Here is a 24,252-nt window from a genome sequence, read left to right as displayed (position 1 = left end):
ATTTATATGTGTGTGTCAAATACACACGCATGCCTAGATATATTCTCTTTTAGGATATTTGTATATTATATATTCGTTGTTGTGGGATATTAAGTGACACTTTGATTATGGATGATTCTAAAGACAGCTGGAAGGTTCCATAACTGTAGCTTCCTTTGGAAAGATGAATGTTGAGAATGAAGAGTGTCATTTATTTACCCTCCAAGCCGTCACTGGAAATATTTAGGAATTTGGGGTTATTTAGTGTGAATTTCTATTGTTTGTAGCAACCTTTAAGAGAATTAGCAAATAGGATTCATTAACTGGTATTTAAAGTATTTCTGTAGCTTAAAAACATTTATTCCTGCAAGGGCAAAATAGCTTCTCAGTTTATTAAATACAGAAATCAGTCGTTTACATCAGTAAGGGGAAATAAAAATCCAGTTGTTTGACTACATAGAAAGCTGATTAACCATGTTACAAAGATATATTTTCAGTTAGGCATTTTGTTACCTGTGGAAACCACCATGGTTTGCCTCTTATTTGTTTGAATTTGCAACATAAAAACATTTGGTCTAATTAGAATGATATATCAATGAAAGATTTCTAGGCAATGTTGCTTGTTATTTCTTTTTAATTGCAAAAGTAAAAATTTAAACAATATGGATTGTACAAAGTAAAAATAAAAGTTTCTCTTTTTCCATAATTTCCTTCTTTAGGGTAATGATTCTCTATACTTTAGTGTGAATTGTGCTCTTTCCAAACACATATATAGTGATATATATGATATATTTTATATATATATATCACTAGAGAGAGAGAGATGAAGAGAGAGAGCCAGAGAGATGGAGATTGGAGATTTAAAAGAGCTTTAAAAACATTTTTTTAAAAAGAGGCATTTACTTCCTAGACAGGGAGGTGGGGTATAAGATAGGGAAGGTGACCATAGTAGTTACAAGTCATGACAAGTTTTCTCATTTTTCAGTGGGGTAGCAAGTTTCCTTTGGTGTTTGTATTATTAAGATATATAAATAAATTAAGATGTATCAAAAGGGCTTTGAGAGAGCTATATGTATATATGTACATGCCCATGGGCACGTGTATAGGTGCGCGCGCACACACACACACACACACACACACCTGTACGTTCACCCGCTCACATGCACAAACGTAGAGAGATTTGTTTTTGCAAAAACAGAATCACTGGTCTGCTGCAAGTTACTTTGTTCACTTAACAATATGCCTTCTCTGTATTACTCCTACTAGATAACTAGGGCTCTTACTTTTCCCCCAAATCAATAGCCAATTATCCCAATACGATTTATTAAATGATCTGTCGGTTCACTCCTAATTTGAAATGCATCTTTTCAAAACTGAATTTCCATACATACTTGGATCCATTTCTGAACTCCATCTATGCTGCTCTGTGGTCTATTCCTGGGCCAGAAGAAGAACTGTTTAAATGACTGCTGCTGTATAGTATGTTTTGATATTTGGCAGGGATAGTCCCTATCACTTTTCTTTTTCATGATTATCTTTGCTACTTTTGAGTATTTACTATTTCAGAGACTTTTAGAGTTATACCAGAATTTTTAGAATCTTTTGTATTAGAATTTTTGGAAATGCCTTTGCAATTTGATTGAAATTGCGTTGATTTTATAGACTGATTGGAGGAGAATTTACATCTTTACAATGTTATGTCTTAATATATTTCTATATTTATTCAGAACTTTCAAAATGTCATTCAATAAAGTATTATAGTTTTCCTCATGTAGATTTAGCACATCTTGTTAAATTTGCATACCGTTATTTTTTAGCTTTTATAACTAAGGAAAGTGCCCCACTGGTGTCTGTTGCAAGTTTGCAACTTTACATTTGTTGTGGTGGTGAGTTGACTAATAATTGTCTCCCGCAACTAGGCTATGTATAAACTCTCTGAGGGCAAAGCCCAGGTCTGGTTGTTGTCACGCTGAATTGCTAGCACCCAGCACAGGGTCAGGCACATAGAGGTGCCCAAAAATGCTATTCTGAAGGAATAAACGGTACCACTCAGATAGCACCTGCTTCGTATCTTCCAGAAACCCACAGCATTCTTCTCTGGTTTCTTTATGTGTTGTTTAGTATTTTCTTTTTTTTTCCCCCTGCTATTTTAGTAAAAGTGTTTGGGATGGATGAGAAATAAATCGTGCTGCAGTTCGCTATCTGGAACCCCAAGTCTGTACTTGTAACAAGTCTGTACATATTTATGCATTGTATTTCCACAGGCTATTTTTTGACATGAGCTGTTCATTAAAATGCCATCTGTAATTTTTGTTTACCCTCAGGCTTATATTCAGAAAGTAGAGACAACTGATATGATTGAACTGGGACAGAGATTGGTGGATTCCAAAAACTGCCTCGCCTTCCTCATTGAGTGCATCAACTTTTCCCCAGCAGACATTAGGCTAAATAATAATGTTTTCCAGTGGTATGGAAGAATGGAAGAAATTTTTGATGAACACAGGAAAATCATTAGAGAGAAAACAGAACAATATCAAGAAGGTCTTAAGGTTGGTATCATAGATATTTTAAGTTATTTTCCTTTTCTGGAAATGTTGAAGTTTTAACTTCTTACATAGCATTGGCAACTCCTCTATTTCACAGGTCATATATTGCAGCTTTCTCAACAATCTTGGCAGAAATTAGTACTCATATTTCTCATACTGTAAATCTTAGTAGAAGATAGTACACATATTGGATCCATGTGACATCATTTCTTGATTTTTGAAAGGAGAAAACATTTGAATATATTGCCCACAAATGACCATTAATAAAAATAGTATTTATCTTATACACTTTATAGTACTCTTTTATTTTATTTTTATCATTTAACATCAAAGCTTGGTGTAGAGTGCCTTCACACCTCATAATTGCTGAAACTCACCTAAGTTCTGTGCCCAGAATCATCACTCTAATTTTAATAGCTCTAACCTTTTTTCTTTTGTTCTGCATAGAAGATGGTTTGTGATTTTCCCCTGTTTACCTGTCCAGCATCGTTTCCTAATGCCCCACTCTTTGTTCTTAATTTCTCAGTAACCCTGAGCAGTTTCTAGGTCCCTGCTGCCCTGCACCTCTCATTCTTGCACATTTTCTCCATTTGCTCTGGAGTGCACCCTAGCCCCGCACACATGCTTGTCTATCCAGCACACTCAATTGACTTTCTGAGAAGCCCCCTCAGTCAGACCTCAAGGCTGCTTCTCCTCTGCTCCCATTGCACTTTTAACACATCTCCACTGGACTAATTATCTCATCATTGTGTTATTATTTTCAGGTCTAGCTCCCCATTAGGTCAGCTCCTGGATAGCAGGGCTGGATCATTTTGACCTTTTCTCCATTTCTATCCCCCTGGCCAGCACAGTGCCTGAAACACAAGAATGCTGTGAGCACGCCACAGCTATTGTCCGAATAAATGACTTGGGATTTTCAGTCTCATTTTACAGGTGAAGAAACTAAGGTCCCCAAAGGTGATGAGACTTGTTCCAGGTCAGCCAGTAGAGATAGCAAGCCTAGCCTCTTTCTACCACACTACAGCAAATACAATTAATACAAATACAATTGGCAGAATATGTTGTTGGAGAATAATTCACAGACTTAAAAAATCTTTCATCTTAAACTGTAGCCTATATTTCTGTTTTACATTGAGGCCATTTCAGAATTTTTAAAAACCTTTAGAAAACGTCATGAATAGGAAACATTAGATGCTTAAGTTACAATATAATAGACTCTTAGAAAATTGCTAGGTGGCCCAGAATTATCTATACTTTATTGTAAAGTATACCATTCTACAAACTACATATAATGTTGATGAATTTTTCCTCTCATTTTCCTTCCCCCACTGGGCCAGAGCAATCAATTTGCCAGGAAACTAACAGAAAGAGGACAGAAATCAACCTAGATAATCTATAAAATCTATTTTTTAATAACCTAGATTTGACTTTTGAATATTTTATTAAGAGCTATTTCTTTAGAACCATTTAATTTGGAATGCCTTATCAATGACAATTTTATAATACACCTTTCTCATTAAAAAAATATACACCTGTTTTACATTGGAAGGCTATAGTTTTTAGGCTGGATTTTCAATCTAGATTTATTTACCTTACACATTTTTTGTGAAGAGAGCCCATGGAATGAGAAAAATAACCTTGGAAAACTTTGTTTTATCTTTGCTAATTGAAGAGATATCTGAACATGAGAACACAGTGAAAGAAATTTGTTTTTAGCCAGATGTTTGTAAAAATGCCACAAATGTCTTTACAAGCCCTTAAAAATTGGAGTTTTCTTTTAGCCCCACACTTGATTATTATGAGATCTTTCAAAAGCTTATAAATCATTTGTTAGCATAAATTCTTTAACGTACTAATGAATATAATTGTTTAACATATTCTTATTCATTTTATTAGAACATCTTACATTAATAGTACAAGGGTAAACTTTCTCTAATTTGTGAATTATAAGAATCTTTTTTTTTTTTTTTTGAGGAAGATTGTCCCTGAGCTAACATCTTTGCCAGTCTTCCTTTATTTTGTATGTGGGAGGCTGCCACAGCATGGCTTGATGAGCAGTGTGTAGGTCTGCGCCTGGGATCTGAACCTGTGAACCCCGGGCTGCCGAGTTGGAGCACGTGAACTTAACCACCATGCCACTGGGGCAGCCCCTAGAATCTTAATCCATTAATTTTAAATCCCAACTCTTAAAAATTCTGTGTATTTTAGATCCAGTCATCTTCCAGATCATCCCTCTGTTTATATTTTGCCACTGGCAATAATCATTCTGATAATCCTCACAAATATTTAAATTTTCTCTTGGTGCTTAGGGGTTTTAACATTTAAATAGTAACAGCGAATGTTGTTTTTATTAGTTACGGTGTGAACGGTTTGTGGAGGAATTGGAGAGTTATGCTAAACAGTCGGAAGAATTTTACTCGTTTGGGGATCTTCAGGATGTACAGCGATACCTGAAAAAGGCTCAAACACTGAATGCGAAGTTGGATTTAGCAGCAGACAAGGTATAATTAAAAAATTCTTAAGAGGATGAATTAGTTCAAAAGAAAGAGCATTGAATTTGTATCGTGTATTCACCTTTAAGAAATAGATTCAAATATAATAGTTTAACTACATATAGTTGGGGAATAATATAAATGGCACAGATGGATTTCACAGACAGGCTTCGGGGGGGAGCAGCATCGCTGTTTTCTGTTGGTAGTGATAGCATTTCAGAGGCTTCATCTTTTATTTGAAAGATAGAGCTACGCCTCCAACTGCTTCTTAATTTAATTTTGTGTCATTTAATCATTTGCATCACGTGATACACATGGTTACTCTTTAGTTTTCTGAAATCTTGATAGAAGCCAGCTTAGATCTGGTGGCTGTGTTTTCAAGTAGGCCCGTTATCTTCTCCTGTCAAGCCACTTTGCTCACAATATTGCTATTTTAGAAGTCAACTTTCTCACTAGAAGAAGCTGGAAGGGGAAAAGCCATACCCTTTGCCATATAAGATGTTTAAAATTTTCAGTTGTGTTTTTTTATAAAAAGGGGAAATAAAAAAACAGACCATATTATGATGCTCTGCCATTTTTCTTACATTGAAAGATTTTAACATCTTATCAGTTTGGGTAATCAAATAGTTTATAATAGTCACAAATAAACCCTAGATGTTTTTAGACTGAGGCCACTGAAATTTTAGGTAACCTGCCTAATGTATATATCTAGCTCACACTTTTCAATTCTATAGATTTCTCCTCTAAACCACCCACATCCTCGTGTATTTCGCTACAAAACTAAGAAGAAATTAATACTTTCTTTCCCTCTTCTTATCCTACATATCTTCAAGACCATTTCTTGTTGCATCTGCTCTACAGAAGTATCGGTGGCTGCGGTATTTTAGCATGATCTCTTGTTTCTGAGTGATAGCATTTTTAGTATATACTATTCATTTTATATTAAACAGCTACTGCTCTAAGACACCTCTTCTGTTGCTTTCTATTATTGAACAATTGCTATTTAACTTTCTACATACATATGTCTTTTCTCCTCAGCTGGATTACTGACTCCTTGGAGTTGGTACTTTTCAATATAATACTTTTTTCTGTTTTCCACAGTACCTAACACAATACTGTGTGTATTAAAAGTGTTTAAATTCTTGTTAATTAATGAAAGAAGCTAAATCCCCAGTATATCTGGATGGGCAAAGACTTCTTTATATATAAATTTGTTTTACTATATTAACTAACTTAGTCATTGTTTTCTGGAAACTGTAATCAAAAAGAAACAGGAGAAAGAGATTACTGCTCAGTTTTTCTAGAGTATGACTTAATTTAAGTTTAACTTTAGGGCTCAATGAGGGTTTTTTTTGGTCACATTTGATATAAATATTTTTTTAAAAACTTAATTTTGAGTATCATTCACTTTCAGAATGATATACTTAGTACCTGTCCTTCCAGATTGAGCAGTTTAATGCTGAAGAGGAGGCATTTGGTTGGCTACCATCAGTATATCCTCAACGGAAAAAAATCCAAGATGGCTTGAACCCTTATCTTCGTCTCTATGAAACTGCTGTTGAATTTAGCAACAAATATAGAGGATGGACGGAAGGACCGTATCACAAGGTGAATCCAGATCAAGTAGAAACAGATGTTGGAAATTACTGGAGAGGACTATATAAGCTGGAGAAAATCTTCCATGATTCTCCGAATGCACTGGCAATGACAAAAAAAGTCAGAGCAAAGGTGGAAGATTTCAAGCAGCACATTCCTCTCATTCAAGTGATCTGTAACCCTGGTTTGCGCCCCAGGCACTGGGAGGCCATGTCCAGCATTGTTGGTTACCCTCTGCAGCCAGCAGATGATTCCACTATCTTCTCCTTTTTAGACATGGATCTGGAACCATATTTAGATAGGTTTGAAGGTATTAGTGAAGCAGCTAGCAAAGAATATTCTCTTGAAAAGGCCATGGAGAAGATGATTAATGAGTGGGATGCAATGGAATTTGTCATTCTTCCTTATAGAGAAACTGGGACATTTATTTTGTCATCAGTTGATGAAATTCAGATGTTATTGGATGACCACATTATTAAGACACAAACTATGCGAGGATCTCCATTCATTAAGCCTTATGAAAGACAAATGAGGTAAAGTTTATATTTATATGATAATGTTTATACTACGTCACTAAAATCATTTGTATGTAATATACAGTTCTTTTTGAATATTGATTCTGCATTTCATAGTTAACATTTTAAATAGTTCCTGGTAAGGAATGAGAACCTCCGTTGCCTTTGGAAGGGCACTGATCCTTTTGCTGTCTATCATCTACATTCATAACAGAGGTAGCAGACCATCTGCCTCCAGATATTCATTTTTATTGCCTACAATCTGATTTTATGTATTTGACTCAAAAATAATTTTGAATCTATGAACATAGTTTATAGAATGTATAGATTATAAAACTGAAAATAATGTCGTTTTCCAAATATACTAATTCTTTTCTTGTAGATGATCCTTGAAAGTCTATTGTGATTTCAACTCATATGCATGAATGATGGCTGGATAAGTGCAAAAAATGAAACTATGATTCTAGTCTGAAATTTTAAGCATCTGACACAGCCGATTAAATTAAACCCTTATCCTGTCAGTTTTTTCAATTTTTGTAATTTGTATTAAGCAGTTTATATTTTACCTTAAAAAAGAGAGTGAGTCTAAATCAGACTACCATCCTCAATGTGAATTCCTACAGTAAGGGAAGGCTGTCGGCCTCTGGTTAGTGGTGATTATCCTAAACTTGTGCCTGCTCCGGCATTGGCTCAGTCTCTGGTTGCTCTGCCTCCTGCCCAGCTTGCTCCCATATGCTCATCAAGAGTAATTTCTGAGCTACTCTGAAAGTGGTATATCTAGATTCTATTTTTAACACCTATGCATGAGATCATTAGTGGGAAATGTTCTGCATCAGTCAGGGATTCGATGGAGAAAGAGGAAAGAGCACCAGAAGAAAGCAGAGGTGTTCATTTCTTCTTGTGAGAAGAGGTAAAACAAATTCATTGATAAACATAGAAAGGAAAGTATTTTAGAAAGGCATTTGGAAATGCCTGGTCACTTTTAGAGCTCCTATTTACATTTCTTGGTTTTAACAATGTAAAATTACAGATCACCACTTGTAAAAGATGAGTAATGTGTTAATATGCCCAGAAAGCTCGCCTATCTCTAAGTTCTGCTGCCATTAACCAATCATTTTTCTTTATGGCTTTGTTATCTCCTGTAGCATAGTGGTTACAGCTGTCTGGGTTCAACTCTGGCTCTAATGTTTATTAGCTGGGTGAACTGGAACCTGGTACTTACCTCTATATGCCTTAGTCTTCCCATTGTAAATAGATATTATAGTGGACCCTACCTCATAGGGTTGTTGTGAGGATGGAGCAAATACATACAGAGACCTTAGAACTGTGCTTGTGAAATTGTTAGTTTATGCTGTAATTATAATATTTATTCTTGAGAAAATTGTCATTATTTTTGTTTTCCATATTTAGAAATAAACTGATAACCTATTGTAAATTCAAAAATATTTCCTTCTCATGAATGCCACACTAGTATATTTAGAATTATGTAGATTTTCTTTAAGTACCAGTTACATATTATCAATTGAAATATTTTATTCTGGAAATGAAGCCTTTATGGGCCCACGTTTTAAAAAAAGAAGAATGTTAAAGGAAATGAGTCTTGGATATAACTACCTTTCCTAAGAAGTTCAGAGTGCTCTTCATTGAGAACTGTTACTGAGAATGATTACTGTCTCCAGAATTTCATTTCTCAATTTGTACCCTCCAGCCGTGGAATTGGATTGCAGAAAGGTTTATTGTTATGACGTATACAGAAACTAACCCATTTGCGGATAGGTATATCTTAACATGTATGTCTGTAAAAGCATGTGTTGATGCTATTGTTTTAAAACAAATTTGTGGGGCCGGCCCCGTGGCTTAGCGGGTAAGTGCGCGCGCTCCGCTGCTGGCGGCCCGGGGTTCGGATCCTGGGCGTGCATCACTTCTCCGGCCATGCTGAGGCCGCGTCCCACATGCAGCGGCTAGAAGGATGTGCAGCTATGACATACAACTATCTACTGGGGCTTTGGGGGAAAAAAAATAAAAAAATCTTTAAAAAAAAATAAAACAAATTTGTGGAACAAATGTAGTGATTTATCTTTGAATGAAGTTAGATCCATGGAAATTGGAATAACAAGATTGCATAAAGATTGACAGTCTAGTCACGGTTTTGAGTTTTGTCATCTGAAACATTGCTTGGTTTGCTGTTGATAAGAGCCACTGTGTTTTGCTTCTCAGAGAATGGGAGGGCAAGCTCCTGCTGCTTCAGGAGATTCTGGATGAATGGCTCAAGGTCCAGGCCACGTGGCTGTATTTGGAGCCCATTTTCAGTTCTCCGGACATTATGTCTCAAATGCCCGAGGAAAGCAGACGGTTTACAGCTGTGGATAAAACATGGAGAGATATAATGAAAAATGTCGTACAAGTAGGTAAAAATCTCTGAGAATGTGATGATTTGGTTGAACTGACATGATTTTTGTTTTCAAAACAATCCAAATAAGCCATTGTCTTTTTCCCACATAGGTCCTCTTTTCAGGTATTATTTTAGAATTTCAGGAGCAAGGAATGTCAAAGGCAAAGTAGATATTTTCTCCTGACTACTTCTTGAGGTCCAAATTGAATTTGCATTATTTAATGACATTTGGTTCTATTAGTGGTTCTGACCGGGTGCTCTCGCTGGAAGACGCTGCACTTAGTGCTTGCTGTGCCCTTCCAGTCTCTGGCCCCTGGTTATGGGCTGCCCCATGTTGCAGGGGAAACACGTCAGCGTGCCAGCCGCTCAGTCAGCAAGCTTCTCTGTAGGGACCTAAAACAAGATGAGTTGTAAAGATAACTAGATCTAAAGAGCCCAATAAATACAAACAGAAGGCAATCAATCAATACGCAAATACTGTGGAGGAGAACTTATAGTGTAAGTTAAGGAGGGAATTTAATAAAAACCAGTAACACTAAAATAGGTATGATTTTTGTTCAATTCCAAAGTCATTTATTTACTATCTGCAAGGCATGGTTTGTGTGTTATTGGAAGTTAAGATTAAAATAGAAGAAATATTAGTTATTAAATTATATCATTAAATGAATGTAAACTTCACCATTGGTTTTTTGATCAAATACAGTACTGTAAGATAGGAAGAGTATTATCTTAAAATTTTCCTACCCTAAAATAGAAATATGTGTATTTTAATTATTTAAACTTTGACAGTTGTGATTTTAACCCTAAATACTGGTAATACTGTATCAACATCAACTGTATGATTTGATAGGAAAATATTCAGAGAGACGGACATGGGTTTATTTATTTAATAAGATTATTTCATTTTATGTAATAATACTTGAAACAAATCTCTGTATAAATGAAACTTTTGTAAAATTAATCATACTGGAATTCTATATTTAAAGGACCTATTGTTGAGTCACTTTGTGATGCATTTAATCATCTCTAATTAATTTATTTTATAAATGTAGCCTTTCGTATATTGTTTCCTTACAACAGGGCAAAACCTTTATATGTATATATTTTCGTTTGGAAAGGGATGAAGTAGAATTTTTTTGTTGCCCAAAAAAGCAAAAAGTAGTTGCTTGTATTCTCTTACTTAATATTATTTTAAAAATTAATAAAAAAGAATTTCTTTTTTTGGTATTTGATCAAAATACTCTTCAAAATCCCACATTGCTAAGGAAATTTGGTAGCTATTTCAATGCCTAGAAAAGGGCAGCTATGCTGGGACAAGTAGATGAAGGAGGCGATTTTCAATTCTATAAAACTGCTGAATTAAGAACAAACAAACAAAAACACATTACTTACCCTCGTTCCCGAATAAGCAGTTTTCTTTGGGTGACACTTGATTTACTTTGCTGTAAGACTTGATTGTCTTTCTCAGCTGGCTTTACATTTTCTTTTTCTCAATATGTTAGTATTCAGGACAGCTTTTATCCACCATCTCCAAAGCTTTGAAAATAAACATGTATCTGTATCTAATGACATGACTCATGTCATAGAGGCCACTGGATTAAGTGCTTGGTACAAGAAGCCATCACTTTCAGTCTTAGGGGTTCCTAATAAAGGTTCTGTTAGAACTATGCCAAGAGAAAAGTCTCAGAGGTTAAAAATAGAATGTAAATGATATTGTTGATATAACTGGCTTGGTTGAAGTGTCTTGGTTCCTTGAGGTATAAACATGAAATAATTTTGATTTGGACCTGCTACCAACTATGCTTGGCCAACTATGCTTTTCACTAGGAGAGGCTCCCCTTTGACCTTTCAGTCTAATCTCAGAATGTTTCAATCACTGTTGGTTATTAGGATAGTTTTGTTTCTGAAGACATAGCTGTGCCTGTTTTAAACCTGAATCTTGTGTTCTACTCGGAGCTCTTCTCCCCACAGCGCAGGTAAACCTGAGGCTCCAGTGGTGGGAGCTGTGGGGACTGCCCTCCCACACTACTTATCTCCTTCCTGTGCTTATCGCCTGGTGCCAGGACAGAGAAAAGGAGAAAAGAAGGAGGGAGGGAGGGATGGGGAGAATAATAGGAAGAGAGAGAAGGAGAGCGAGAGGTAGAGAGCATTTACTGATGTAACTGATCCAGCCCAGTTGGCCGTTGTTTTTGTCGGTGGTCATAAGGTGGACAGCCTCCTGTCAGTGGTGTCCCGCGCTGGCCTGTACTGTTGGATGTCACACCTAGTCTAGCTTTTTGACCAATTGTGGACGGATGAAGTCCATAGATTGACTGAGTGCGGACAGGTGAAGACCTCGACAAGATCTAGCTGCTGAGCGACTCTATCTTGAGCATCTGCCCCAGGTTTGGTCATCCTCTGCAAGATTTGACTGCATCTTCAAACTGACTTACCGATGATGGCTTTTGCCACATTCCTCTCGTGTGTGTCTCTTTGCCCCATGCTACAGCAGTATTTCACCAGTCTGTAGCCATTAATTTCACCTAGGGTCTGCAGAAAGGTGGGGTCCATCTTCAGTACCTCTTAGTAACCTTGAGCACATGGTCCTGGCCCCTTCTTTGCCTCATCACCCCACCACACCATCTTCTGCCAGGGTTCTTTCCTGCTCTGGTAGCACTGGAGCGGGTCACCAGACTTCCAGTTGGGGAAGATGTTAGTCTCCTCTCTTTACAGACACTTGAAAGCATTCTAGGCACTGTCTTGGGCCCCCTCCATAAGACTCAGGGATAGGAACCAGTTAATTGCCCACCATTTGAAAGTGAAATAAGTGGACAATCTTTTTTCGTGTATACTGCACTCACTCCCAGACTTGACTTTTGACCCACACAAGTCTTCTTTTGTATTCCGTACAAGGCAAAAGAAGGCACTCTTGAATCTCTCCCCAAACCTTTTCCTCTTGTAGCCTAACCCCGTCTGAGTAAATATAAACACCATTCTCCCTGTTACTCAGGCCAAAAACTTAGGAGTTGTTCTTTATTTTTATTTTTCCCTTTACTATATTAAATATGATCATTTGGTACCAAGCATCTCACTTGTTTCTAGTGAGCTGGAAAGCTAAAAACCACATCTCCCAGACTCCTTAGCATCTAAGTTTCTGGAATTGAATTAGATTTTGACAATTAGATACATTCATTTGGGATTTGGAAGGCATAAGGTAAGCAGTGGCCATCTTCTTGCTGTTTTAGCCATTTCTGCTGTCAAGCAAGATTACGGACACATGACTTTTTTTTCTTTTCCAACAGAACTTCAATGTCTGGTCACCAGTTTTATTGGTATTTAGAGGCAGTGATGATGGTGGCTTCCTGATCCCACTCTGTGATCCCTAGAATCACAACCACCATGGTGTGTTCTTGAACACAGTAGTTCCAGTGGTGGTAGCCTTTGGTGCTGATTGGGACAGAGGAGGTAACACTCCTGGAAGGTCAGTTCCACAGTGTTCTAGGAGTCTCTCCTGGAAGCCTACCCTGGAGTGTGCTCCCTGAGGTCTTCCAATGATTTTGTAATCAATTCCCTATGTTACGTTTCTTTTTTGCTTAATGTACCTAGAAGGATTCTACACCAAACTCAGAATAAATATACCAGAACCTCAAGGATGGGGTCTAGGATTGTTTATATGACTCAGTTGGGTTTAAGGGTAGTGAAGATCTAGTTACCATTTGAAAATGGAACACTGTGTGGTACTTGGCGTGCAGTGCAAAAATCATTAAGTTAAATTATGCTCTTGGTCTCCTGGAATAAAGAGTGTATTTTACAGGCAATGCTTTGGTGGACCAAGTGCTGCTGGAATAGGTCAATATGGTAGGAATTTGAAATACAAGGGATGTGAGATGGGCTGAATTCTTTCAAAAGCACTGGAGAAATTAAAGAAAGAAATAGCATAATTCAGAATTTTAAATTCTCTGCTCAAGACATGGTCAGAGGACTGAGGAGGTTCTGTGATTGCCCTCAAAGAGCCCCTTATTTCTCATAGCTACAACTTTGACAGAGCCAAAAATGAGTTATAGAGTCTGACCCAATGGGTTGCCAAATTACAATGTAATTTAATTCACAGCCTTGCCGAATCTGTTATATGAAAGGTAGTTTACTTATTGGGGAAGAATGGGGTGATGAGAACTGGGAATGGGGACATCTGGGAGGATTTGATTGACTCTGGGTAGCTTGACCCTCACACTGCTGAGCCTCCCTTGCCAGAAGCCTTGGCAGAAGCCTGAGAAATATGGGAGGCAAGGTATTGTAATGGTGCTTGTCTAGAAAGGAAGGAACTCAAATTAGATGTGGTCAAATGTTTTGATGTGAATGCGCTTATTAGAGATCCTGGGTTCAATGTGCTAGTCAAGGAGATGTGAGTGGTACTTGCTTTTTTGACCAAAACCTGGCTTCTATGATATCCTACCTAAAAGAAGTTGAAATGCCAGAAAATTCTTGATATGATTTAAAGAAATTAGAGACTACTTTACAGATGTTTCTGCAAAATATAATTGTACCATCCAGAAGCGGAAACTACAACTTCACTTAGGGGTGGCCTTAAAAGGCAGTAGGAAGGGAATCCTTCTAGTGGGCACAACTTCAAGGAATATGTTAGTTTGTTTTTTTAACCTTGGCTAGAAAGAGAGATGGTCAGAAGTGTGGATCTACATCTGACCCCAGAGTCAGAAGTGTGGATCTACATGGATCATGGTCAGTAGCAAACAGTTTGGCTGCATGATCAAAAACTTAGAAGAAAGAAGATTGAAGGATTGGTAAAGAGGAGGTCTGGGGAAGAAGTAGAAGGGATCACAGAATAGACTAGAATATGAGCGTATTTGTGTTCCATGTAAATGTTTAATAAAAGACCAGCACTGCAAAAGGAGGCACTTCATAATGTACTTGACCAGTTGATCTATTTTGTGAATGTCAACCAGCACATGCCAGTGTATGCACAGTGAGTGGCGAATAGAATAATCGTGGAATATGTTGTCCAAACTGAGGAACTTTTGAGAGTTAAAGCAAATAATAAGCCAAGAGAACAAGCATAACCAGAACTATCCTCATCAAATTGGGATATATGATCACTCTAGCTATGAACAAAGAAGTAGTGATGGCAGAGATGAGAATTATGGAAGGACTTATCATCATGGACGGCCATTCACCAACACTGCTGAGGGTCCAAGCTGCCAACAGCAGAAACTAACATACTGCTTCTGATACGGCACCACACCTGAAGGGACCAGGCAGCCGTTTATCCATTGGAATTGAATCCACTGGACGTCTTTCAACATAGAAGGGGGCAGTGATTTGTCTGCACCAGATGGGTTTTTTCTTTCTCACCTCAAGCTGCTAACACTGTCATTCATTGACTTACTAAGCAACTTGCTCATTGTCACAGTTTCCACACAACATTGCTTCTGCTAAGGAACTCACATTACAAGGGAAATGAGGCAATTGACTGACACTCATAAGATTTACAGGTCCTAATGTGAGCGTTGGCCTTACAAAAAGTGGAATGGCTCACATTGAAGGCTCAGGTGCTGTACCGGTGGGAAGACAGTAGTTGGTGAGTTTGGGGCACTTTTCTAGAGGATACATAGCATATGTTCTCAAACAGCTCCAAATGTATGGTTTCTCCCATAGGCAGCGACCATGGGTCTGGGAATTAAGAAGTGAAAATGAGTGACACTTCTCACCAATTCACCCAGGAAGCTACTCACAAGAATTTTGCTTCCCAATTTTTGGTTTTGCTAGTTGAGATGTCTTAGTGTCCAGGGAGAACTACTACTCTGTGTGGGGACATATCAAGGATTTCATGGAATGGGAAGTTCTTCATCTGCTCACTCCACCCTTTTACCTCTTTGTTCTTAGAACTTTCCACCTTAATTCCTCTATTCCAGCCATGCTGGCTTCCTTTTTTTTTTAAATCACCCATGCCAAACACACCCTGACTGGAGCCTTTGCACTGACTGGACCCTCTTCCTGAAATGCTGTACGTCCAAATACCTGCAGAGCTCATTAATGCCTTTGCTTCCTTGAAGTCTTTTCTCGAATGTCTCCTCTATAAAGAGGCTCGCACTGAGCACTGTGTTCAAAATCAAAACCTGCCTTTGCCTTCCCGGTGCTCCCGACCCCCCTTTTCTTGTTTGTAGCATCTATAACTTTATAAATACCTGGGTGATATATGAATTATTATGTTTATTTATCATCGTCTCCCCATGAAGGCTGGGATCTTTGTCTCTTTTTTCACTGTTGTTGCCAAGCACTAAGAACAATGCCTGATGAGTAGCCGGCCCTCAGTAAATATTTGTTGAGTGACTGAATGAATACTTGAGCTTGATCCTTGAATTCTTGCTAGTTCTAAGGATTCTGAGTTTATTCTGAAAAACCTTCTCTGAAAATTCAATTTTAGGTAAGTGGGCCCTAAGATCTGGATTAATTCTATCAGCATCTTGGTCTTGAAAGAATTTCTATTCCTGGTGAGGTCAGAGGATCTCAAAGCTGTAAAGGGCTTAAAGGTCTACGCAGGGAACCCACATTTCCTTTCTTAGCGCTTAAAGGTTTAATGAGGATCTTACCAGTTTTCTGTTGTTTGGAGATTTCTGATTAGGAAGTTTATGCTTCTGAAGTTTACTGAACCGGCTTGAGCATAACTCCATTATGTGTATGAAACTGTACTTTCTGTGAAGCTTCCTGGCAGCCGTCATTAGAATGCTCTCTCCATAGACCCAAATTAAGTTTCAGGCCCCTGATACCACAGGCTTTTGGCTTAGAAATGTAAATCAACCAGGAGATTGTCATTAGAGCTGATGAGAGTGTGATACTTGTGAAGCAAAAGAAGACACATAAAATTTGTAAAATTATTTCTTTAACCAAAAAATATAACAGTTAGTAATTCCTCTTCTTCTCCTCCAGAAGACAGAAAAGTAATTAAAGTGTCAAGGGAGTCATACTAAGTTTCAAATTTCTGATAGTTTCCTGGTGTAATGTTGTGATGTCCTGAGAACATAGCTAATAAGTAGCAGCCTGGTACCACACCGAGGGTTGTACTCTTCTTGAGTTCTGTGTGTCTACAGGCCTAACTCATCCTGCATTTGCTCAAGCATTCAATGTTTATGGGAATGCCTACTCTGTACCAGGATTTTATGGCAATGCTTAAAGGGACTTAAAGCCAGTTTTCTTTTACTATGATAAATATTTTACCTGAAGGATGACAGATTATAAAATGTTCATTTTAACTCCATAAAACTGATGGAGTGATGTAAGTGCCTCATTCCCTCCATCCCCCCAGATAGTATCTGTCTGTCTGTCTCTCTCTCTCGAAGAAATGCTCATGGAAGGGAAAATGAAAACAGTAGTTTCTAGTATGTGAGTTCCAGGCACCACATTAGGTGCGTCAAATTGTTGTCTAATTTGTCCTCATGACAACTTTGAGTGAGGGCTCTTATCCCCATTTTAAAGATAAGAAAATAGAGACTCAGGTTAAATAAATGATCCAGGGTCACCCAGGTCATAAAGAGGGGTGTGGGTTAGAAACAGGGCTGTGCTTCCTTTACCTGATGCAGTCTCTGTTGTGTCCCCTTACCACAGAAGAGAGTGAAGGTAGTTTAGTTTCCAGTCATAAGATGATTACTTTTATATATTTTTTCGTTAAGTCTATACACAAAGGTATGTAGATTATTGCCTGTATTCATTTAGACCTGGCATATTTGACTAAGACTCATTGAGCTAATCTAGTTAAATAGATTTGACCACAGGAATTCAATTTAAAAATTTTACTTGAATGCTGTTTTTCCAGAGATATTTAATTGTAACATTTAAGGAAAGAAATATGAACTATTGTTTTAAATAACTGAATTTTTTTAGCTTTCAAATCTCAGATCCAAAACAGCAACATTGCAATAAATTCTTTGGCGAGAATAAGACAAATATTGTTAATTTGTGAAAGGAGTTTTTCACATTTATTAGCAACCATTCAGCTTTTTGTTTTCAGCAAAGAAAGGCATACATTTCCAGAAGGTGGCACTCTAAGAACACCATTTGGTTTTTGGATTTAGGAGTACATGAGTTCTACTCTATCCTTTATTGAATGAATTACACATTTAAATTATGACCTGAGTCTCTGTCATGCTTTTTTGTGTGTGCATTTTAAAAAATATTTATTTAAAACATAAAAATGTTAGGAAATATAATAAAATCCCTTTTAAAAATTGTGTTCCTTTAAAGATAAATTAATCTAATCATATGTTACATATTTCATATGAACCTTATTTTATTAAGAAAACAAGTATTAATGATAATTATTTTGTTCTTTGAGTAAATTGCTGTGTTTCCAAGTTATGTTGTTATAATTCAAAACAAAGCAGAAAACTGTATCTATCAATCATTTTCAGCCGCATTCTAAGTATATTTAACAAAAACATATTTTAGAGACTCCTGCAATAGAAGTAAAATTTCTATATGAAACAATTTACAGCTGACATTTTTGGTTGATCTCTCAGTCATGGCTGAATACCAAAAATAAGTTTAGTTAGTTAATCTTGAAATTCATGTTTAATGTTGAACAATGTTCTCTTGATTTAATTTCATATAAATTTTCTAAAATTCCCTATCACTTATTTAATAAATGTGCTGGTGTGTTCTCATGACGTTTAGTATTTGGTCTGGTGATCAAAATCTCTAATGTGTTTTAGCACCTCTTTCTTTTTTAATTTTATTTATTTCTTTTTGTCCCCCAAAGCCCAAGTAGATAGTTATACGTCATAGTTGCTGTATGTGGGACACGGCCTCAGCATGGCGGGAGAAGTGGTGCGTTGGTGCGCGCCCGGGATCCGAACCTGGGCCACCAGCAGCGGAGCGCACGCACTTAACCGCTAAGCCACGGGGCCGGCCCTAGCACCTCTTTGTAACACCTGTAAGCTTATTTAGTAAAGAACTTTTCTTATTTTGTCATTGGTGTCAGTGGTGAACGCTGAGTCTGGAATTATGAGACCAGGACTAGACCCAGATGACATCAATCATGTGTTAAGGAAAAAAAAAAAAGTAAAAAGAATTTTATTTCAACTATATTTAGATTGTATTTTAACATGTATTTCTCAAGATTTTCATAAACCCAGTGATTACTTGTATGGATATTTTCAGAAATCAATAAACTATTTACTTTTTAAAAATATCAGTTCTTAAGATCAGCTTTTGGTTATAATTCTTATTTTGAATCCCACAGCACAAAAAAAAGCTCTTTTTTAAATACTTGATTATATTTGAATCACTTTAAAGCAAACGACTCACAGTGGTGCTTTCATGTGATAGAATGTTCAGAAATCTGTGCCTTCAAGGTAGAACAGCCTTAGTCTCTAGAGAGTTCAGGAAGAACACACCTTGAACCTAAGTCCTTCAGCAAGCAGAGTGCTATAATGGAGTTTCAAAGGGGGTTCTCTGCAGCGTGCGATCTCTATTGAAAACTCCTTCCTCACCACCCTGAACTCTTACTTTTTTATCTACAGTTATAAAACAGGGATCGTGTTATTTTATTATTGTTGATGACAATAATAATAAAATAATAGTTATAATGATGGCTTATCTTTTTAGAGTACTTTTCCTCAAAGAATAAAAGACAAACGTATCTCATACTATTTTGTTTCCCCCTGTCCTTCTTGCGAGTTCAAACAGTGTCCTCTCTCTCTCTCTCTCATTTTCTGTCTCTGATGTGACTTTTACATAATTAAAGAGGCTGGTTTGGGGCGGCCCCATGGCTTAGCGGTTAAGTGCGCGTGCTCTGCTACTGGTGGCCCAGGTTCGGATCCCGGGTTTGCACTGACGCACCACTTGTCCGGCCACGCTGAGGCCACATCCCACGTACAGCAACTAGAAGGATGTGCAACTATGACATACAACTATCTACTGGGGCTTTGGGGAGAAAAAGGAGGAGGATTGGCAATAGATGTTAGCTCAGGGCTGATTTTCCTCACAAAAATTAAAAAAAAAAAAAAAAGAGGCTGGTTAGACCTAGAATATGCAAAACTACTTTTTAAAAGTAAACATTCACTTTAAATTTTGTATAACCTTTGTTTGATTAAAAACATGCAATCTCAAATATAATATGAATATAAAGTTAGTATCTAATATTTTTGAGTTGAGTGTTTTCTCTTTTATTTTTAGGATAAACATGTTCTGACAGTTGTAACTATTGAGAAAATGCTGGAAAGGCTGAAAAAGTCTAATGAACTTTTGGAACTCATTCTTAAAGGACTTAATGAATATTTGGAAAAGAAACGTCTCTTCTTCCCCAGATTTTTTTTCTTGTCTAATGATGAACTTCTTGAGATACTGTCTGAGACTAAAGATCCCACTAGGTAAGGAACTTACATATATTACATGTGGCTAAAGTTATCTGCTTAAATTTAATGTTTAGAATAAGGCAGAACATAAATAAATACATATAATTATGTTTATGTAATAACTTTTTCAAAACTGTTCTCAATATTATCAGTAATCAACTTGAAATAATTATTAAAAACATAAGTAATATCATTGAATGACATTTTTCCAAATTTGGTGGATCTTGGAGTGGATTTCTTATTTTAGCACATATTCTCTTAAGATTTTTCAGAACACCTCCTTCTTCTAATTACATTCAGAATAAAAATCAGTACCCTCGGTGGCTTGCAATGACCCGCACGGGTGGTCTCCCATTCTCCTCTCTGTTCATCTCCCACTGGTTTCCTTCTTGCTCACTCTGCTACAGTCCTTGCAAGTCCCCCATAAAGGGCAGCCTCGTGCCTCAGCGTACTGTTCTCTGTGCCTAGGATGCTCCTCACCCAGATATCCATAAGACTTCACTCACCTCCTGTAGGTCTTTGTGGAAACCTGCTCAACCATCTGCCAGTCAGGAGGCCTTCCTTGACCACTTTATTTAAAATGGCAGCCACTTCCAGCACTCCCTTGCCACCTTTCCTGGATTGTCTTCTCTACCTTATTCCCCTTCGGTATACTTTTTATCGTCTGGCTTACTCTATAATGTGCTTATTTGTTCACTGTTTGATTTCCTCTAGCAGAATATAAGCTCCATGATTAAGTGCTCAATTAATCCATGATCTCTCCAAGCAGAGATTTTTGACTGTTTCTTTCCCCCAATGCTGATTCCTCATTCCTTAGAAGAGTGTCTGGTATATAGCAGACAGTGAATAGATATTTGTTAAACAAATTTAATTTTGTGTTTTATGCCTTCAAAATAGGAGACAAATAATCCAGACAAAAATATAAATTTAGGCTCAGATTTCCATTTGAGTTTTTATACTCTGCTTCTGTTTTGCACCTTTGAATGATGAATTCAATTGGTTATTGGTGATGTGCCCAAAGTGAGGGGTTTAGTCAGTTCCATCTGTATTACAACAAATAGACTGAAGTTGAGTACCTTCAAAGCAGTTGACTTAGTAAACTGTAAAGTACTGAATGCACTGAACTCAGCTCATAATTTGCAAGCTGTCTCTGAAGGTCCCAGTTGAAATGGCTCCTTTTGTGCATTTGAAGATTCTTCAGGTTAGTGTATTACCTGTTAGTCAAGATTGGTTTGCTCCTTATGTTACTTTTAACATCTTTCAGTTGAGTGTGCTGGAAACAAAGCCTCGTGGACGTCTCCTCTGTAGCTCTTATTATAATTGTAATTTCACACATTTTTTGTGATTTTCAATTAATGATGACCTCCCACTGGACTGTGTAATCCATGCATTCAGGGAGTGTGTCTTTTTTTTTTTTTTTTCCCTCAGCATTTCATCTCCAGCAACATCTAGCAGGGGCCTAACACATCATGCACATTTATGAATTTTGAATGAAGATTGGTGCACAAAGAATACTGATACTTAAGGAATTGCTTTCATTTGGTTAATTCTCTTACACGTTTTTTTTCCTGACAGGGTGCAACCTCACTTGAAGAAATGTTTTGAAGGAATTGCAAAAGTAGAATTTACAGAAACTTTAGACATTACTCACATGAAGAGTAGTGAAGGCGAGGTTGTGGAACTCGTGGAGACCATTTCAACAGCCAAAGCCAGAGGTCAAGTGGAGAAGTGGTTGGTTGAGTTAGAGAGAATTATGATTAAGTCCATCCACAAGGTAGCCAGCTATATTTATTATTATTTCTAGTGAAGATGATAGAATATTAATGTATCGTTGATAAATGCACTGTTATTTAGACAGAAATTGAGTCATGAGTTACCAACTTGATTGTAATAGCTTGAAGGCAAAGATATGGTCTATGGTATTAATTTTGTGGTGACTCACTTGAAAAGGGGGACAAAATACCATCCATATTACAGAAAACTTGAGCTTTAGTCACGAGTCTGTCTCATTTCTTGCAGCCGCATGCCAGTGCTTTCATCATTAATTAAACACACTTTGGTCTACACAGTTTGTCTTTAGTCTTGCCTTGGAAGCACCACTCTTCAGTTTCACATCAATCTCCTTGACGTGTATGTTTCTATGGTGAATCCTTTTGTTCTGTGTATATATAAAATATGTACCAAAATGTTAGAAAATCAGAAGTACTTCCTACAATTAATGGTAACCTCACATTTTCCACATCTGATAAAACATATTATCAACTCAATCACTTGTAATTATTTTTGTTAGTAGAAAACTTCAAGTCATGGCAACAGATAGAGATTAATTGAGCACTTAAATTCATTTTTTACTATAAGGTGGACTTAGCATTCAAGTTCCTCATCAAGAATAAAAATCGTAATTGAGCAGGGGAGCATGAGGGCAAGAATAAGAAGGAAAGATGGTATCAGGTCCTAATCAATAAGAGTTTTCATTACTTTTTCAGATCTCTCATACATGATTGACAAAATTCATTGAAATCTAGGTGTTTAATATACATAATGTGTCTTAATCCTTCTTTTTCTTAAATATAGTTTTAATATCTGCCTGCTTAATATTTTTCCAATAGATGGAAAATCTTTTGGATAGTTTCCCATTTCTTATCATAGATTAAATTATAATAAATATCCTTATGCATATAGCTAGTTTCTTTGATTGAATTATTTATTTTCTTATGATTACTTCTTATATGTAGGACCACTGGGCTAAAGAGGATAAGCTTTCATAGGCCTTGATAAGTATTGACAAAGAGCATCCCCATTTATGCAGCTGTTAACAATACAGATGAATTCTGCTTTGACCACTACTTAGCAGCATTGAATTGGGTGACGTGGTTTGTTTATTGATGTATACAGTGGTAATTCATTATTTTACACGTATATGATACTATTTCAACTATTCTTTTAATTTTGTCAAAGTGCTTAGAGAAAATATTTTGGTTGCCATTTCAGAGCATTAAGATGGGGCGGCAAGAAATTGTGTAGGAAATATTGTCCCCAAATGTTCATGTGTAAATTTGTGTTAGTGAAATATGCAAGAAAATGCATGTAAAATATTACAAATAGGAGATATATCTGTTACTTACTCTGTTGTGCTATATGTATTTGCATGCCTGAAAGGCTACTGCATGCCTAAATTAAGTGAATTTTGTGTCAATATTGCAAATAATAAAAAAAATCGTGTTCTTGGCACATTTGCCAATGTAGCTTGCTACCCCCAAATATAGTTATTATATATACTATATATAGTATATACATAGTATATAAATATAGTATATATATACACATACACACACATATATACACATACACATGGACATATATACATATGGCATACATAGATATAATATGTTTTACATACAATATTGTAGAACTTTACGTAATGATATTTCTCCTCATCTAGCTATATAGAAATCTGTGATTTAGATTTTAATGTCTTTCTCTTGTTCTCTCCACAGTGTTCTTCTAGAACATGTATTTATTCCATCCTTGACATTTCTCCACTGTACCTTCTATTCTTTTCTGTTTCTCCCATCTCTCAGTTGCTCATTTTCACCTGCCCTTTCTTGTGGCTTCTTCTGGCCTTTTAAATCTTCTTTATTATCAATAGCCAACACTGCCCTTCATCTCTTTTCAGCTCTATAAATATCCTAGCTAGACTAGAAATTCAGAAAGGTTCACCCATCCTTACATATTTCTCAGAAAAATCTAATTTTGATAATCTTTTCTGAAATTCAGATATTAAAGTGGGTATCACCTCACAGATGATGTTATTATTTTTGGTTGATACATATAATAGATTAGAATGTTTCCCACTGATGGCTGATAGAGAAAGTGGGTATATCAATCCACTGAAAACATATAGCAAAGTACATGAATTAGACTTTCTGACTTACAGCTCTCAACTCTCTGTGAATGAATTATACATCCATCCCTGTCATCACTGCCTTGGGCATCAAACTATAGGATGAGAGGCAGTGAGGTCTGGAAACACAGGGGGAGCTTCAGAGGAATTGCCTGAGTGTGCATGTACACGTACAGATGGCTAAGTGGAGATCTGATTAGCTTCAGAGAAAATTATTATCTATGAATTCTATGCATCCCATTTTAGAATTATTTGAATTTACGTTTTGCAATAAAATTGCTTGTGCTTGTTCAATCCAAATGTATCTAGGATGTCTTTGGCTACAGTTGGTCAAATAAATATTTGATATAATGTGGTTCACACAAATTGGTTGTGTATCAGCAAAATAAAATGCTATGTAATATATTTGTTTTACTTACAGGTATATGAATAAACTTGAATTTAAATAGTCTAATCACTTGCTTTGAATCTCCATAATTGGCTAA

General features: G+C 36.7%; 1 protein-coding gene across 1 annotated transcript in view; it reads left to right on the top strand.

Annotated features, from left to right (window-relative positions):
- Nucleotides 1-24,252, top strand: part of DNAH7 (dynein axonemal heavy chain 7) — a 223,261-nt gene that overhangs the window by 51,550 nt on the left and 147,459 nt on the right. Inside the window, exons 15-20 of the mRNA XM_014784701.2 lie at nucleotides 2,304-2,528; nucleotides 4,880-5,026; nucleotides 6,461-7,146; nucleotides 9,346-9,532; nucleotides 19,685-19,878; nucleotides 21,439-21,637. Coding sequence (XP_014640187.2) covers nucleotides 2,304-2,528; nucleotides 4,880-5,026; nucleotides 6,461-7,146; nucleotides 9,346-9,532; nucleotides 19,685-19,878; nucleotides 21,439-21,637 — 1,638 coding nt within the window. The remainder of the gene's footprint in view (nucleotides 1-2,303; nucleotides 2,529-4,879; nucleotides 5,027-6,460; nucleotides 7,147-9,345; nucleotides 9,533-19,684; nucleotides 19,879-21,438; nucleotides 21,638-24,252) is intronic.

Source organism: Ceratotherium simum, chromosome 9, assembly GCF_057802395.1.
Source record: "Ceratotherium simum simum isolate JZ-2026a chromosome 9, ASM5780239v1, whole genome shotgun sequence".
Lineage (NCBI taxonomy): Eukaryota > Metazoa > Chordata > Mammalia > Perissodactyla > Rhinocerotidae > Ceratotherium > Ceratotherium simum.
Note: the sequence above shows the minus strand (reverse complement) of the source record. Positions and strands in the feature narration are given on the sequence as shown.